Source organism: Macaca nemestrina, chromosome 16, assembly GCF_043159975.1.
Source record: "Macaca nemestrina isolate mMacNem1 chromosome 16, mMacNem.hap1, whole genome shotgun sequence".
Classification (NCBI taxonomy): Eukaryota; Metazoa; Chordata; class Mammalia; order Primates; family Cercopithecidae; genus Macaca; species Macaca nemestrina.
Genome location: NC_092140.1, coordinates 75698851 through 75717798, shown reverse-complemented (window position 1 = coordinate 75717798; position 18948 = coordinate 75698851). Strand labels below are relative to the sequence as shown.

Genomic DNA, 18948 nt, shown 5'->3' with positions numbered 1-18948 from the left:
GTTATTGAATGAATCAGTACATTAAAAATGATCATTAATGACATTGTGCAATGCATCACTCACAATGTTTCTCACCCTACTTGAGAATTTTCTTTTAGAGATCAGTGCACAGGCAGGCGAATCTCCCCTGAAGAACTGGCACGCTCCTTTCTTTCAGCTAACGAGCACCAATATGTCCGTTGCTGCTCGGGGTGCAAGGAATTTTAGGCTCAGTAAGGACAATTCCTCCCAATGGTTTGGATAGGACTGTCAGAACTAAATTCAGGTTGTTCAGATTCTCCTTCCGACCGCCCTGCCAACTTGCCTCCCTCTTCACCCTCCTAATAGGAGGTGAGCCCCTCCAATAGTGATCATTAACTCACCCTGAGGTTATCCCCTTGCTGCAACAATCCGTGAATTGCAGGTTCATTCAATGCTCTAAATTATTTTTAAAGGCTTTTTTTTTTTTTAAGTAGCAAAAGAATGCATGACACCTATTGTAAACTGGCAAGTTGGGGGGTGGGATGCCACTCAGATGTGTACTGAGAAAGGTGATAATGAATTTGGCGTCAGCAATTCTTCAGAAACTATAAGAAAACACCCAGGTATTCGCATTGTTCCCAAAAGGGAAACAAATCCTTCTCAGCTTTCACGATGCGCTGAGGTTGGTTTTCTCAGTGCTCCTCCCGGATCAGGAGCTGGGGAACCTCGTGGCAAGCCCTGGGGCTCGGGATTCCCGGACTGTGGGCCTGGGAGAGAGGGGCGGCTCTTCTGTGCACACTCACCCCGCCCCCACAACACATACGCGGTCACGCACCACAGATGGGCACACGCGCTCAGCACAGCCACAGTCGCGTGCAACCAGGAGTGCACACCGCACCCACATCACACCGCATCCACAGACGCACGGGACCTCACACGCCTCGGCCACTCACGCGCACACGCCCCCCACGCGCTCACGCACTCGCTCGCGCGCACTCCCCGCGCACCGCCGCGCGCACACGCGGGTCCCGCCGGACGGCGAGGGGCGGGGCGGGCGCGGCCGCGGGTGCCCCGCCGGGCGCGGCCGGGAGAGGGCGCGGCGCGGGGTTCGCGGCTGGCGCTCGAGTTGTTTGCCGGCTCCAGGGCGGCCAGACGCTCGCGGGGAGCCCGGCCGGCTCGGACTGGAGGGAGCGGCCGGGAAGGAGCGCGTCCCGGGTCACGACGGCGCCCGCGAGCCGAGCGCGGCCGGGACGCGCATCATGGACCCGAAGGCGAGCGGCGGCGGCGAGGAGGACGACTGCGTGGACTCGGGCGCCGAGACCGGAGGGTGAGCCGCGCCGGGCCGGACCGCGGGCGGGGGGCGCTCTCCGAGTTGCGCGGCGGCTTCTCCCTGGCTGGGGACCCTCCTGATCCCCGCAATGGGACAGGGGCGCGGGGCTTCTCCTGCCCGATCCTCCGCTGCCTCCCAGGCGGGCCGAGCGATCCGTGGCTGCCCTCGGCAGGGCGGGCCCCACCCGGGGGAAGGAAAGTGGAAGGGCTCAAGGTTCAGTGCAAGCCCACCCATCCGGTGAGGCGATGCAGAGCGCCAGGCGGATGCAAAGAGCCCTTGTCAGCATCGCTAGAGACAGGAGATGCTCTTGCACTTGTTTCCTCCTTCCTCGGGGACTTTCCTCCTGTAGCTGCGGAGCACCCTGGAGTCCGGCCCTGGAGATGGGGAGAGGAGGAAAAGCAGGGTGGGACACCCGCACCTAAAGTCTTTCCGAAGTCGGCTAGGAGGATGGCATTTCTCGTTATATGGCTTCATCGTGGGACTTTAATCTGTGCTGCCGAGTCCCCTTCCTCGACTCCTCCAGTCCCGCCGAACTTCGTCACCTCTAGGTGCACCTGTCCCAGCCGGAACCGTTGGCCTGTTGTACCGGCGGGATGGAGATGGTGTTAAGATTAGGATCTAGCCCTGCCTTTTTTTTCTTTTCTTTTCTTTTTTTTTAAATATTCTCTTCGCTTCAGCGGACTCAAACAATGAGCTCAAACCTTTGGAGACTAATTAGTTAGTCTCCAAACACTGTTTTCCTGAGCGGAACAAAAGACAAAATGCCTTTTAGGAGATGAATGTCATTATAAAGGCTTCCAGGCAGCCCCTATATCTAAAAGACTTTCCTGTGCAGAGTCAGCACCACATCCAGGCCACGGGTACTGACCCAGGAGGAAAGGATGTCTTTTCCTATCTGGAGTAATCCTGGGGGAGGGCGGGAGCTGCCCAGACTGCAGAAAGCCTCATTCCTGAAAGGTCGGAGAGGTTTTAGACTAATCTCAGGATTTGGCAACCCTGTGAGGGCAGGTAGAGAATCTAGGCCCACAATCGACCCAGAGTTCTAACCCAACCCCGGCAAAGCTCCCGACACAGCCCCTCCTGCCCCACCACTCCTAGCCCAAATGTGGGACTTTACTCCCTAGGGCATTCACCCAGCAATGGGCTTTCTCTGTTATCTAAACTCATTCATAGCTCTCTACTGCACCCAATTATAATCTGGTGGAGTAACCTGATGCTAAATGCTAAACTCCCTTTCTTCTTCCCACTCTTTGTATAAGTGGCATGTATCAACTTTAATTGAAGATTATTGGCTTTTTTTTTCTGCCACTAGTTAGCTGGACTATGAATAGAAGAAACAAAGCAAAATTAACCAGCTTATTTGTAGCTGCGTTAAATAAAGCGTTCACTAGTCTATTCATTTTCAATTTGCAGAGCTCACCTAAAACTGATGTTGTTTTCAAGGGCTCTGTCTTAGAGAAGGGAGAGGAAGTCCTGACCCAGGGGGTGATATCGCCCCAGGATCTGGACATCAGCATGACAGCTGCCAGGCCTCCTGGGAGGGGCTCGCCACTCCTGCTGACACCAGAGCTTCTGTTCTCAGCCTCTGTCACTAAAATGTGTAGTTGTAACAGGACAGAATTGTTTAAAGAATTCTTGGCCGGGCGCCATGGCTCACGCCTGTAATGCCAGCACATTGGAAGGCTGAGGTGGGCAGATCACCTGAGGTTGGGAGTTCGAGACCAGCCTGGCCAACATGGAGAACTCTCGTCTCTACTAAAAAAAAATACAGAATTAGTCGGGCGTGGTGGCACATGCCTGTAATTCCAGCTATTCGGGAGGCTGAGGCAGGAGAATCGCTTGAACCCAGGAGGCAGAGGTTGCCATGAGCCGAGATCACACCATTGCACTCCAGCTTGGGCAACAAGAACGAAACTCCATCTCAAAAAAAACAGAAATTCTTACTGTATCACTAGCATCCTTAAACTAAAGGTAAAATAGCATGCGTTTCAATGTATGCTCATTAGTTTTGTGTTTTCCGTATATTCATAGAGCCCTTGAATTTCAGTTATCAAAAAGCTGTTCATCGTTTCCCTACTTTTCTGGAGCTTGCCCCCACCCCTGACCCTATCCAGTTTTCACAGAGATTGTGTAGAAAGCACATAGAAAACAATAAGTGTTTGCTATCATTAGTATTTTTAAAATGCAAATCTGATCATGTCTCTCCTTTTCAAACTTTTATGGCTCTGTTATCTACAAATGCAAGGAATTTAACGTGGTTTATATGCCCTGGCTCCTGTTATGGAGTCCCTTCTTCCCTCCCTGGCCTTGTTTCTCAGCAGGTCCTTCTGTGCACCTTGTATCTAGCCACATCTGACAGGTTTTTCTGTTTCCTCGCCTTTGTCAGGCTGCCCTCTTTGCCAGCTCTGCCCTTCCCACCTGACATGCCTGTCTGCCAGGTGAAACTCTACTCTTCTTTCAGGACTCAGCTCAAGTGACACATCAGCTAAGGCAGTGATCCTTAATTTGGGGTCCATGAATTGCTTCACGTTGTATGCAAATGATGTGCTTCATGAATTTGTATGAGAAGAAACTTATTTTTTTAATCAGATTCTCAAAGTAGCTGGTGATCTCTTCCAAACCAAGTTTGGGCAAGGTCTGAGACATTTCATTTTCAACACACTGTGTCTGAAGTGTTGCGAGACATCCAAGTAAAGATGATGAATCAGCAGTTGGGTATATGTGTCTGGAACTCAGTAGGGAGGTCCGCATGATGACGTTGCAGTTGGGAACTATTTACCTAAAAATGGCAATGGAAGCCCTGGGAGAGACGAAATCAACTGAAGGTAACAGCAAGCACTTTCTTAGCATTTAGTATGTGCTACCTGCAGTTCTAAGCCTTTATGTATTTCATGGACTCCTCGAATCCTTCAACAACTCTGCAGCAGCTGCTCTTTAAGACCAGCCTTGAGAAACTACATTTAAATGCCCAGTCAATGAGAATGAGCTGATAAAGGAGCCTGAGAAAGAGTAGACATGAGGTCAAAGAAGGAAGAATATGAATCATTGAAGCCAAGGGAGGTTTGAGTTGTTGAGAAAGGAAGGAGAGATCAACTCTGCTACTGAGAAACTGATGAAGATGAGGAAAGCTAAATGTCTTTTTTAAATGGAGATGATGAAGTGAAGGAAGAGTGGTATTTCACAGTGGGGTGGTGGAGATAGGAGCCAGATTAGAGTGGCTCTAGAAGGCAGTAGAAGGTGAAGAAGAGGAGGCAGGTGAATTCCTTTGTCTGGAAAAAGGAGAAGCAAAAAGAGGCAGTATCTAAAAGGGAGACTGGGGTGAAGAAAGATTTCCTAAACATAGGCGCTAATTGAGCAATCAGTGTGATAGAAAGGATTCTATAGAAAGGGAAAGGAGGAGGAGAAAAGATGATCATCTGTAATGTTGGCTTGCTTGCTTTTTTTTTTTTTTTTTTTTTTAAACACACAGGGTCTCTCTGTCACCAGGCTGGCGTGCATTGGTGGAATCATGGCTCACTGCAACCTCAAACTCCAAGGCTCAAGTGATCCTCCCGCCTCTGCCTCCTGAGTAGCTGGGATTACAGGCCTGCACCACTGACACCATGCCCAGCTAATTTTTTTTTTTTAATTTTTATAAACACAAGGTCCTGCTATGTTGCTCAGAAACTGTCTTAAACTCCTGGCCTCAAGCAATCCTTCCACCTTGGCCTCCCAAAGCACTAAGATTATAGATGTGAGCCACTGCTTCTGGTCCTGTAGTGTCAGCATTCTGAAAAAGTGGAGGCAGATGGACTTCAGACCTCACGGGAATGGATGGCTTTAGGTAGGAGGCAGGACATCCCCTCCTGCAGTTAAAAGGGCAGGCAAGATGGGGTTTCTCTTTGGTGTAAATACAGCCCTCCACCATCTGAGGAGAAAGGAGATTTGAATAGTTGTTTGGGGCAATGTTGAGCGGGTGCCCAGTTGAAATTTGCAATTACGTGTTTATAGAGGTACAGGTTCCCCTAGTTATTTATTTTCTCGCAGCAATGCTCAACTACCTAGGGTCAGGCAGAGAGAGATAGTGGATAGTTAGGATCATCAAAATTTGGGGTAAGGGGGTGGGAACAAAACACAGAAACAAGAGCTGTCAGGGTATTGCTTAAGCTGATTATCCATCGTTTCAGCGGCATGATGGAAGAAACAGTTCTGAGAAACTTCATGCATCCCACTACCGGTGGCTGTGTTGGCCACTTTGAAAGTTAGTCCCAAGAGCCAGCCTGCTCTTTCAAATTCTGGCTCTTCTACTTAGGGACTGTGAAACCTTGATCCAGTGACTTAACCTCTCTCTGCTCTCAGTTTCCTCTTCTGTACAATGGGGATGATGACAGTAGTACCTACCTCCTAGGGTTGGTGTGAGGATTAAATGAGCGTATATATTTAAAGCCCCTAGAACAGTGCCTGTTCAGTGCCTAGAATCCTAGTGCCTGTTCAGTGTCTAGAACCCTTAGGACATGATTATTTCTCATCATACTGTATTATTATTGTTATAGAGTTTTATATAATAAAAATGGTGAACTCAAGTCCATATGTTTTTCAAACTCATCACAATAGATCCTCTGTTGCTTTTAAATACCTTAAGTAATTTGATCATTCAGAACATCTGAGAGACTACAGGGCATGCCTCGGTATTCTAATAATTATATTTTACAGATGAGGAAATGGAGACTCAGAGGGCACATGGCTCGTTAGAGGCATGAATTGAAGTCTGGATCTCCAGTGTGCTTCCCACCTAGTGAAGTTGCCTCTCCAGGAGCTGTTTGCTCTGTAATTAATTCTTGTTTTCTGCTCAGACATTTTCTTTTGCTTGAAATGCTGCTGTTGCTGTCTCACCTACTTAATACAAGCCAAGACTAAAAGCAAACTAGTATTCTTCTGTAGCAATTGATGTCATTTTGAAACTCCCATTTTCCAAATCCACTTGAAAGAAGCCTTGTGCTCTTATGTACTTTTCGTTATAGCAAAAATTGGCAAGTCGACTGCTGATGGTGGTAAACTATCTTAAGAAACAGAATCCCTTAAATAGAAGGACAGCCAGTTCCTTATAAACCCAAATAAAAGCCAATGCTTTATAATGACTGTTTCATTAGTGATGCCTTCAAGATTTGGCATGTAAGCCACTCTTTTGCATGTGATGGATTATTTTCATTCAATAGTTTGGTCTGGCATTAATGAACTTCCACTTCCATCTCAGCTGTTGCTGAGCTTCTGAACATGTAGGGCCATACCATGCCCTGTTTCTTTGGAGGACCTCCAACTGATACTTCGCTGTGACTTAAGACGTAACAAAAAATCAGGGGTCTAGACTTTAAATAGGTGGGTGGAAAAGAATAGGTGGGGTGAATTTTTAAATGGGACAGGTCTTTTAAAAAGATGAAAGAGGAAATGCTGTATAGAAGACCAGATCATTTGTTAGTACTTTGTTATCTTTGTATTTAAGGTAGAGCTAGTTAACACTAAATTTAATTCAGTGCAACGAGGGTTAACAGATGAGGTCCATGATGCATTGAACTGATGTTTTACAGAAACATCAAGATCAATTTTACAGGAATGCCAAGATCAATTCTGATGCCATGATTTTCCTGGAAAATAATTTAGGAAGGTATTCTATATGTATATCATTTGGTAGCTAGGCTGCTGTCTGATAGGGTAAATTGTTTTAAGTACAGAACCTCTATATAATCCCTACATGTAATAATGTAATTAATATAGTCAAGGGACTGCATCTAACTTTCTGTTCATTATTGGCACAAATACTAAATAACATTTGGAAATGTGTCTATATTTGTCAGGTGTGTGAATGTACATAATTCTTGTATTAGTCTGCTCTATATCGTGTATAAATTTTTCATTCTAAATTCACCTTTCATGCTTCATTCTGGCAGGGTTGAATGTCTTGTGCATAGCCAGCTAACTAAATTCTTCTGATGTGAGACCAATAAACAGAAATCTCAAGGCAGGTACCCTACTGCTGTTCCTTCGTGCCTAAAAAACACTGGGGGAGTACAGACTCGTCCAGAGAACCCTAATCAAATACCTGGTTATTCTCTGAAATGGTTTGAACCTATTTATTTTGTGCAAAATTGTTTCAAGCTTTGTAGTTTGTCTTTCCTGGCAGTATTTCTAGTAAATAAGCTTTTGAGGTTATTTGGAATATATTTTAAGAGCTATAAAAGTATTTTTACCTCAACTCAGTCTATATTTCCACCCATGATAATTTTTCTAAGGAAAAGAAAATAAATATAAAGCTATATTCATAAATACCTCATTACTGTATGTTTTGTAAAGGTGAACAACCAGGAACGATCATTTAGCCAACAAAAGGGTCGAATAAATTATAGTATATTACTCAATTTAAAATGATAATTACAGGAAATGTGTAAATGTTATGATGGTATCAAGTGAAAAGAGCAATTCAAAATTGTGTCTCTGTCATTATGGCAACTGTGTACAAATTGCATATACTGAGGATCAGAGGCTGGAGAGCAGTGGGAGGCTGTAGGTGACTCTCTGTGTGTTTCTGTTGTGACAGTGGACTGGGGTGAAAGTTGGACTGCAGAGCCGGGCCATCCATCACAGAGAGAGGGGTTTGTGTTTTACACTAGTGAGCTTGAATTTCATCCAGAGAGAGACATGATCAGATTTATCCTTGGCAAAGATTGGCTGCTGTATGTGGAGGGAACTGGAGCAGGATCAGTGTGATTGTCAGAAGGCTGACCATTTGGCAGGCCCAACCCGGTGGTGCCCTTAGTCTAGAAATATGGAGGGACTCATAGAGGGGCATCAGTTATGCCAGCACCTGTCCTAAGACACTAAAATACTGTTGCACTTTAAGATTCTTGAACTATGTTTCAAGTGTAAATTTCATTCTACATACATATCCATCTGTATGCAGATCTTTAAAATGTATGCATATGTGAATCCCATCTGCTTCAAGAGAATTTGGAAAATCCTAGCTGAAAATACACATTTTAAAGAATAAAAGAAATAGAAATATCACGCATTCTTATTGTGTGTTGTATTTGAATAGTCATGACATTTCTTTAAAGTCTGTCCATCTCAAGATGATTTTATTGTAATCGAGTTGCTTTCCTGTTGCATCTACCACAGTGGATGTTTGCTGAACAGTCACTCAGTTTATATATAATTACATTTCCAAGTATTGTTCAAAAGTTTATGTCCTGAGTGGTTCCAGAAAGAATTTAATGCACCAGTACTGGGTTACAAATCCTGGGCTTCAGAACGTTACTAATCCTTGACCCTCCCCTCTCTGTTGTCTCCCTTAGCCACTATGTCACCATGTGCTAGCCAGTCAATCCATTCTGCCTTTGGACTCCTTCCTTTCCACCCACCCTGCACACTCACTTCAGTCACTAATCATTGCTCACCTCTTGGTCTCTGTACAGATAGTATCACTTTAATTTCCTAGTCAATAAAATAAAAAATTGAATTTTATATATATATCTCTCTATATATATATATATGAATGCAGTTTACAATATATAAAGGGATATGCAAAATGTTGGTAGTTGTTATTCTTTCCAGTTTTAAAATTCATTGATTCCATGACTACTAAAGTATTTCATTTGCAAAAGTGAAAACCACATGTTGTTTTCTTCCATTTTGTTCCTCAACCAATAAATCAATGCAGCATTTTGAGTGATGTAGGTTATTTTAACCAGTAAGAGGCATGCTGCTTATGATTTTTAAAAAAAGTTTTGCATGTACTTTTTTAAATGTGGCAGGAAGTTCAGTGGAGTGAAAATTGGATGATTTAAGAAAGGCAACAGGAGACTAAGGAGATAAAAGAAATGTATATCTATAAAATTAAACATAATTAAGCAGTTTATTTGCATAACTACATCCCATAACTTCCATGGCAGAATAAATCCCTACGTGCTAAAGTGATTAATTTCCTACTGAGAATGACTTTGGGACACTAGGGGAAAAAAATAAATAGCTTCCATATCAAACTTGTTGCCAGAGAGGAAAGTCTTAACAGCTACAGAAGTAGGGCAGAAACTTACTAGAGATTAAGCAGATCCTTGGCTACAGCCTCACTGTTACAGAGGCTGAATGCCAGCAGCTGATTCCTCAGCGTAGAAACTGAAAGGGCGATTTCACTCCAGCCTTAGCCTGCCTTTTCCCTTTCCCTATCACAGTTCACATCCTGTTACTCTAATATCCAGCAGGCTTTCTTCTCAGATGGAACTGAAATCAGTGGAAATATCATTGTGCCTTTGTTTCCTGGTGGTCAGCCCCACCTTGAATGCGGAAACCTTCAAAGCTGAGGTTCCCTCTCTCCTCGCACTGGGATCCTCTGCTTAAGTCAACTAAGAACATTTCCCCATGGTGTGGTGCGAACATTTGAAGGGTGCTCATTTGCAGCAACCTTTTGAGGGAATCTGCGAGTGATGAGTCTGTTGAAAACTTTGGGACTTCTCCCCATAAAAGTAACCATTCAAAATTTTTGCTAAACCTTTAAATGGCTTCTTCCAAACCCCATCAGAGGAATTGGCAGAACTCATATGAGGGCCCCCCAAATTCTAAAGTTCCTTTAAAGTTTTGCTTTCAAATTCAGACATAACTTTGTTTTGCATAAAATGAGCCTTGGCACTACAGTTCTTAATTGGTGACATTTCTTTACCAGTTAAATGCTACTTACCACTGACTTTAAAATTCTGGCTTGAATAAATCATTTGGATAAAGAATTCTACTAACACTGAGGTCTTGTGTTTCAGGTCCGACTACAGCCACCTGTCCTCCACCAGCAGTAAGTATCGTTTAAACATCCTTCAGCATTGTCTAACAGTCCCCGGAGAGGTCAGTACCATAGAGGCCATGTGTGTACATGGTTTTATAGTAGGTATGAATAACCAAAGGCATCCTTGCCAAAGAATGTGGTACAGAATGCTGTAACTCTGGAAGCGGAGGCTTTTCCCGGAGAATCTGATCATACAGAAATTCAGCCTTGGGGATGTAACCTGGGCTTTATCAGCTACTTGTGGATGCTTCTAGGAACATCATCTCTGAAGAATCTGAGGTAGCACTTTCATTGAACAAACATCTATCAGATACCTGCTACCCTCAGGCAAACAGAAAGCTCAGAGCACAATTCCTGGATCCCTGCGGTTGCTCCAGCTCATCTCTTGCAAAATCTCTTCCCTTGCATGTCTGCATCTGCAGGCAAATACCCTTCCCTCTCCAATGGAGGGAACATCTATCTCTGGCAAAATCCTGCAAAGTGTGTTAACAGTTGGAACAGTTATAGCTAAAGTGGAAAAGTGATAGCTAAATTCCCTAATTATAACCTACATTAGTTATACATGCCAATACATATGTACATCGATATACATATATATCAGTGTGTGTAACCGATGTAGGTTATAATTAGGGAATTTAGCTATCACTTTTCTACTTAAATGTGGCTAAAAGGAATACGGACATTTTTATTAATCCATCATCCTGTATTTGTAATTCCTGGCTTATAGGTGGTTATTATATGCGGCACAAAATGATCAGGAATATGTTTACAAAGACACTCTAGTTATTTAAAAGGTGCTTATATTTAATATTAAAGTCCAGGTAAATGTGCTGTGAGAAATTATGCCTCATAACTAGAAAGAATTGAGAGTGATTAAGATTACTACATAAATGACCAAAGCCATTCAGATTGATTGAATACTTATTTTAAATTAACAAAAGTAATTGTCTTATAATAAAAGCCCTGATTGTTTAAATCAGTAAATACTAAATTGTTTTGCCCTATCTCACTAGCCTGTTAAACTCTCAATTCTAAATAGTTCCCAAATGGAGAGACACTTAATTGGATTATTCTATTTATTGATGTTCTGGCTTAGTTTTCCTTTGCAATAACAGACTGAGCAGATAGTTTTATATCTGGATTTGTAATTTAGTGTCAAATTATATTTCATTATTACTATAACTGCAATGAGCAATTTCTGGTCAGTTCAGCCAATTGGAGACCGAATGTTGCCCCTTAGTTATTAAGAACCATTAGTAATAATGAGAATAATGCTTCAGAGATTTGCACTCATTCCCCAAAGCTCCTGCATTTGTAAAACCAGAGAAAGCTCAGTTGAACCCTCTCTCTCTGTGCCACCATTTTCATTCCACTCAGTTTTGCCCAGAGGCTACATTTGTTTTCAGAATGATTTTTCTAAAATACTTGTGTTAAGCCTTAGCTCAAATTGTTACTCACAAATCAGTCCTCTGGGTCACACCACAACACCTCTGTAGTTATCAAAACTGGTAATTTGGTTTGAGATGTTTTCCTCTCCATTATTTTAATTGCAGTCTCTGAGTTGGAATTTCTATTAGTTCAGCTGGGATCAATACCCTGCTATTGCTCTTCTTTTCTACTTTAAATGTTTGGTGGTTCCTGCCTCACTCTTCAGTGTTGGGGCCTCTTCGTGAGTAAGTGTGTATATGTGTTTCAGTTAGGAAATGTATTTGACTACAAATAATGGTGGGAAATGATGGTTAAACAAGTAGGGATTAGTTTTCCTCTAATACTTAAGAAAAAGGAAAAAAAAAAAAGTCCAAGGAGGCAGTGTAGGTCTGGTGCAGAAGCTCCTTCCGTCATCTGGCTACACGGTTCTCAGCTTTTGGCCTCCTTCCTCAGGCTTGTCATGTTATAACATGGCTGCCTCCACCCCAGCCATCACATCCTTGTTCTGGGCAGGAAAAAGGAAAGGGGAAGGGAGAAGGTACCTGCCAGCTGAACCATCCCCACTTTTTAAGGAATTTTTTCAGAGACTATACCCAGTAATTTTTATCTCTATTGGCCAGATCTTGGTCACATGTTTATCCCTAGTTACAAGGGAGTCTGAAAAATGTTATGTTTTCTTTGTTTACATTGTCACATGCTATGGTTCCATTAATAAGGAAGAAAGGGAGAGTGGATACCGGGGCGGGGCGGGTTGGGGGAAGCGGGGAGGGTTGACTGTCCCTGCCTCAGCCCCAGCAGGGTGCCTGGCCTGCCCCTCCTCCCAGCCAGGAGCATAAATCCTGGCCCCACCCACTTTCAGGGGAAGGCTCCTGGAGCAGTCAGTGAAGAGTAACATAGTTGACTTTCTGAAAAGATTTGGAAACAATTTTAAAACCTAAAGTCTTAAATCCTTTAAAGTATCAATTTGACAATGCTACAATAAGAAAAAAATATATTTTCTAAGTAGATTTTTAAAATAATGTTTCCCCACAAACTACATAATCACAGGGGTCTGAGTGGAGAGAAGGGTAGTGACTTTGTTATTTATCCTGAATGATTTAGTTGCAGGGCCTCTCCCAGTCACAGTCGAGACTTGGGGTGGCACTTTCTGTGTCCAGAAGGGTCCCGGGCTGCCCCTGCCCTACAGCTGCATCGTCCCAGTCCCAGTGTGACATCCTGGGAGCAGCTCCTGCATCTCACTGTCACTCTGCCACAGCTGTCAGCCTCTCTCGACTCTGTGGCTTTTGAATGATTCCTGATTCCTGTTGGGAATTGAGAGTTAATTCTAATCATTCACTATTACAAAGTGGATTTTTCTGCGTCTGCAAGTGGTTCTTACTCAACATTCACATGATGCTTTTTTACCCGTTTGTTCCTGAGTTCACAGGCGCGGAAATGCTTCCTTGGGGTGAGCTAGCAGGAGCATCGACCTTGTGGCCTGTTTGTCCACAGCTGAGTTTTCATTACTAGAGATTGTAATGAGACCTCCCTCCAGAGAGCACCGTTTTATTTAGTTGTTGTCTTTTTCCTCAAAATGCAGGGGGCTGCTTCCTCATGCCAGCTGCTGCATGGGAGAAAAAGAAAAGTTATCACTAAGTGTAAGGTCTAAGAGTGGTGGCGTGGTTAGGTGTCCTGAGTTCTAGTCCCAGTTCCACCATGAATTAGCCACGGGCTCTTGGGTCATTCGCCCTCTCTGGGCCTTCGTTTCCTCCTCTGTAAATAAGATGATTGGGCTGGAAAGCCTTTAAGGGCCCTTCCAGAAGCTCTAGGAGGCTGAAATATGAATTTCCAAGAAACTCCTCTACAAAGAGATGGAAGGAAGGAGGAGGAAAGAAAGAAGCAGGGAAGTACTGAGGCACTTACACCTTTTCTCTTTGCTCTCTTTTTGACCCAGAATAAAAATCTGGAGGCCTGGGCATCCTGTCTCGTGGCCTGTAGTGTAAATCCTAAAACAAGGGACGGCCAGAATCAACCCGAGCTTCTCTGAACTGTGAGCTGCCTGTAAGTTGGTCACAGGAGAGAGACTGTGGTAAAAGGCAGCAGCTGCTTTTTGCCTCCCTCCCCTCACAGAACTGCACAGGTCTAGGGTAGGGGCAGGCATGGGGACTGCTGGGCATCACCCTCTTTTCCTCTACCTCACAGATCACGGAACTGCACTTCGCCGACTTGTCCTCTATCCCTGTCCAGATCTGGGGGGCGTGACCGAGGGGCTTCTTTAATGGATGGTTTGGTTTTGTCTGGGTGAATATTTTCCAGTTGCAACTGTATCATCTACCTTTTTCAGACTGACAAGGAAGGCAGGATTTTTATTTTATTTTATTTTATTTTTTTCAATGTTTTCCGAAAGGCTAAACACACTGTTGGCACTCAGGAGATCTCAAAAACTCATAATACTTGCTATGGAAGATTACTTTTTACTTCCAGAATCCTGTTTTTCCAGAAACCTGGTGAGACCATCAAGCCACTATGTACAATTTACATTCTTATGCGGGGTAAATAAAAGGGAGGAAATTATTTATAAATGAGAGAAAAGAAAAACAATAATTATGCCAGGAAAAAAAAAATCAACTCTGCCACGTAATGCTAATGAAATCTGTATCATGTGTGATTGAATATTTCCATTCAAATTAAGATTATAATCATACTTAGAGAATTACTCTTAGAAGATATTAGGAACTTAAAAATTATATTTTTAGGAAACTATGACATTTTTTGAGGCTATCTAGCCCCAGAATAAGCCGATAGGAAATAGTCAAAGAACTAACTAGTCCTATTTGAGGCTGTTCTGAAGGAACCTTCTCTATTTTCCCTCCTAATTTTACCTCTAAAACTGTTCCTCCTCAAAACTCAGGATAGTCATGAACTCTTTATCTGGCACCTTCAGGAAGTGCCAGCGATGGCAGGAATGCCTTGTAGACAGCAGAAAGCACAAATGGTGAAAGATTGGGTGAAGTGATAGAGGGCTTCTCCTAGCCCCTTGACAATTCCCTGAGGAATTCTCTGTGACTCTGGAAGTCAGGGAGAAAAGGCCACGAACAGTGTGCTCTGCTGATCTGAGCCTGGGAACATGTACCAAGCTGTGCAAAAAGGCACGCATGATGGGTGGCTGTGAGGCACTGAAACTGTTTTTCAACCTACTGGGGCCTCAGATTCCTGCCCACTTCCATTTTGGCCCTACCTTCTTTTTCCAGCTTCTTGCTCTGTCCCTCCAGTAACTCAGATAGCCTCTCTCCCTGCTGACATCCTCCCTGCTGCTTTCCTGGGGTTGCCGTGTCTGAACTGCCCCCAAAGCAGCCTCAACTAGGCGCAGCTGCTGCTCGGGGCCCCTGGATACACTCTTATTGAGGGAAAAGGGGTCAGGTGGATCACAGGTGCTTTTCAAATAGGCAAGTCCAGGTGTCTTGGTTAATTACAAGCCACTGTAGCTGGTCTAGAATCACCACCGGGGCTTGTCAGTTCTGCTTCGCTGCTCTGTCTGGGAAGACATCTCATCCCTTCCTGAGACTGTCTTTTCTCACAGCTGTCTCTTTCCACATAAATGCTGCCTTCTCCTTCTAGTTTCTCAGTCATTTCAACATTTTCTTACAAGTTCAGGATACTGATGCAATAAATGTTTTGATTTTGGCCTTGGCCACGTTTTTGCAACCCCTCAGCATTTTGGAGGGAAAGATGAGCTCATTGTGATATAATTAAGCAATTATATTTGTGATAAGCCAATGTAGGAGCTTTGAAAGCAACACGTGGAAAAGATATGATTACATACTGTAGAACTCCTCACCAATGGGGAATACGTGAATACGTATGATCTGTGTCTCCATATCCAAGAGCTAAATTCAGACTTGGGATAATGAAGTATTTATTATTTTCTTTCTGTTTTCATTAGAGAAGATGATAACTTATTGACAGATTTTGCTCATTTTAGAGCCAGTTTTTTTTAATCACATCTCCAGAAAAGGAAGATCAATGTGTCAGAAGAGATGCTAGTAGCCAATTTAACTTTTATCCATTTGTAAATGTTAGTCTTCTTTTTTTCTTCTGTGTAAAATACTTTCCCTATAATTCTCAAAACAAATATTCTTTCAGAGTCTTATTCCATAAGATCTAAGCAAAACTCAAATCTGTTTAATTCTCATAAAGAACAATTTTAGCTATTGAACTTGCTTTATTTTGTGATTAGCATGAAGTTGGCAGTGTTCACAGGTCTGTGAAAAGACTCAAACATCCACCTCTTCCATCCCCAGCTTCACACCCTACTGCAGTAAAAGTGTCATAAAGAAAAGTCACCAGTATTCTCTGAATTAGAATGTAGTCACTTAGAGTTAGTTGTATATCTTGAGTGTCTCAGTTCAGGTCTGCCCCTATTTTCATTAGTTTTTTACTTCCTTAGCTTCCAAAAGGCTTATTAGTAATACTAATGATTGTTTGATATACTGTAATAAACCCAGCAGTTGACATAAAACAACTGAAAGCACTGGGGAGATGGTGTACATATTTCCAAATGCGGGAAAATCATAGGGTTTTGAATTTCTACTCTACCATCCACAGAGCTGGAAGCACTTGAGTGTGCAACTTTCAGCCAACGAACCCCAAATAAGAACTATTTCCATTTTTATTACATTTAAGACCATGTCCTGGCACAACAGTCAAGTTTATTCACAAAACTGTTCTCAAAGGAGATTCAGGGTGAGCTGTGGCACAGCTGGAATGAGTCTGCAGCCCTGGATCGGGTTCTCCATGAGGGGCTGAGTGTTGGTCGATGGTGTCAGTGATAACATGTTCCATCTTAGTGTGTGGTCATGGCTGTAGAAACAAGTGAGGAACCACTGAAATGCTGTACATCTGGACAGATCAATCTGATTTCCTTATCCAGTCTGTCTTCTTTTGTGGCTTTTCCTTCAAAGTGACGGCAGAATTAAAGCTTTTACTCAGTAGTGTCTATTGCATTCCAGGAATGGGGCATCCGGTATGCTTATAGCTACTGTCTCTGTAGGTGTATGGGAGAGCACCCTTAAGGTTTCTTTTCCCTCACTCCAGCTTTCCCTAACTGTGGAGAGAGGGCCCTGCTGCTGGTGGCTCTTCCCACAACCCCAGGCATTGAAGTTTTCTGTGGAGGGGCTTTGGGATACTTGTCAGGTCCCTGGGCCCTCCTCCTAGGGCTGGGGCCATTTGGCATGTAGCTGGTAGGTGACACTAATAGGCCACAGGCCTGGGTGTGTCATTTATGACAGGTCTGGGTTTTGCAGCCACTCAGGTGGTGGCTCAGCCATAGCCTCAGAGCCACAGAATGCCAGCTGTTGTGGGTCAGGGCATACTACTTGCTTCTCATTTTGTCAGCTGCCCAGGGGAAGGTGTTAATGGCCTGGTAGAGCATATAGAATCACCAAATTGGAAAACTTGCTGCTTAGAGTGTGGTCCAGGGATCACCAGGAGCTTGTTAGAAATGCAGAATCCCAGGCCTCCCGAGGCCAGTAAGTTGTATGTACCAGAAGTTTGAGGAGCACCGAGCTAGCCCATGTCTTCGTTACGCAAGCTCGCTCTGAAATCATCCCTGATACACATGGCTTATCCGAATCTCTTACTTTCGGGTTCTAATTTTTAAAACCTATAGGCTCTAGGATCCACCTAATATCTGGATGAAAAAGTTTTTCACTTGATATTTGCGTTTTTAAGTTGATAATTGAAAAGAAAAGATCATGTTTACCCACTGAGAGTGGTTTATTCTAAAACACAGGATATATCCCTTATGAAGAGGGTAGAGGTGTGTGTTTGGGGTTTCAGGTAGCAGCCTTACCTGTTGGACCATGAAAGTGGCAAATGAAACTTCTGAGATGAAGGAACTACTGAAGCTGAACGTGTGAGTCCATTAGATTGTTATTTCATGGTGTGGGGCCTGTATATTCAGAGTCCTCTGAATGGGGACCTGAAAAGCTAGGCAGTGTTAATTATCTGACAGTTGATAAGAAAAGAGCAATAACCAAAGATATGCATCAGAAAATCACAGGGTAAGGACAATACATGACCCAGATAACTCCTTTGATGCTTTGCTATGCTGGTATCCATTTCCAAAAAAATACGGTGTCGTCTTCTGGATTCAAAGGTAAGTTTTAGTTGTGTGACTTCACCTCCAAAGAGAGTGTTGGTTTCTGTCCAGGATATGAAAGAAAAATGGAGGGAGACTTCTCATTACTACTTTTTTTACCTCCCTGAAAAGCTGAAGTGGTACCTCAGGGATATCTGGTCTACCAGAATTGTCAGGATTTCCCCCAAGAGAGGAAACAAAAGTGAATAACTGCCACTACTCCTTACCTTGATGTGCCTGGTGCTTTTCTTAATTTCAAAATAATGTTTTGCTACCCAAATAATACACAGTCATTGCAGAAAAATCAGAGAATACAGATTAGCAAAAAGAAGACGACCCAGAATCCTACCATCCAGAAACAACCATTGTACGTAATTTGGTGTCTGCCTTTATAGGATTTTTTTTTTTGAGCATCCATATATTTCTGTAGATATATAAAATTTGGGGTAATAATTTACTAGAAAATGGCATTGTATATTTAGTTTTATAGACTAATTTTCTAACTATAGTGCAAACATCTTTATATGCCAGGAAGCTCATTTCTATAGTAGTTTGATTATTCATACAGTATTCCCTTATATTTTTGCACTGCACTTTATTCACCAGTACCCTATTGTTGGTCCTATAGGTTTTATTTGCTTTTTCACTACTATAAACAGCATTGCCAAAAAACATCTTTGTAATAGGTCTTTGTGCATATCCTTCCTTATTAGAAGACACTCCTACAATCAGAATTGCTGGGGTAAAAGGTGTACTCTTTAAAGCTTTTGATCCCTATTGCTAGGGTATTCTCCAAAGGTGCCATTTCACTCTCCCACAGACATGGATGAGAGTGTCATAAAAATTGTCTTTATGGAAAATATGTTCCACTCCAGTAGAGTTTCTATCTTTATTCAACATCCATACTGCTGCCTTTAACCCCTGATAGAATAACAAGTTGGAAGTAGCTGAAAAATATGATGTAAAAAGTCAAGTCATATCTTTTCAAGGTTACAAAATAAGATGATCCCATCATTCTTCCTTCTTTCGAAACCTTCTCTCCTTCTTCCACATTTGTGAAACTTCTATTTTGTACATCACCTGATTCAGGAAGGGAAGGAATGTTCCACATGCTCTCACTCCCCTTTTTATTTTGACCTGACCCTGACATCTTCTGACGTTATTATTGGCACACAAAGGAAGCGAAACTGAGCAGTTCAGCCTGTGCTTAGAAGGATTTTCCTTTTCGTAACAAGAATAGTTACAAGAAGTCTTTCCTTTGTCAATTATGGAGATAACTGGACTTTCTCTACAAGTCCATATTTAATA

General features: G+C 43.1%; 1 protein-coding gene across 1 annotated transcript in view; it reads left to right on the top strand.

Annotated features, from left to right (window-relative positions):
* The first annotated feature begins 1106 nt into the window (after window positions 1-1106).
* The window catches only part of LOC105490750 (family with sequence similarity 124 member A), a 61325-nt gene continuing 43483 nt past the window's right edge, over window positions 1107-18948 (top strand). The window contains exons 1-2 of the mRNA XM_011756647.2: window positions 1107-1288; window positions 10072-10103. Coding sequence (XP_011754949.2) covers window positions 1221-1288; window positions 10072-10103 — 100 coding nt within the window. The 5' untranslated portion in view covers window positions 1107-1220. The remainder of the gene's footprint in view (window positions 1289-10071; window positions 10104-18948) is intronic.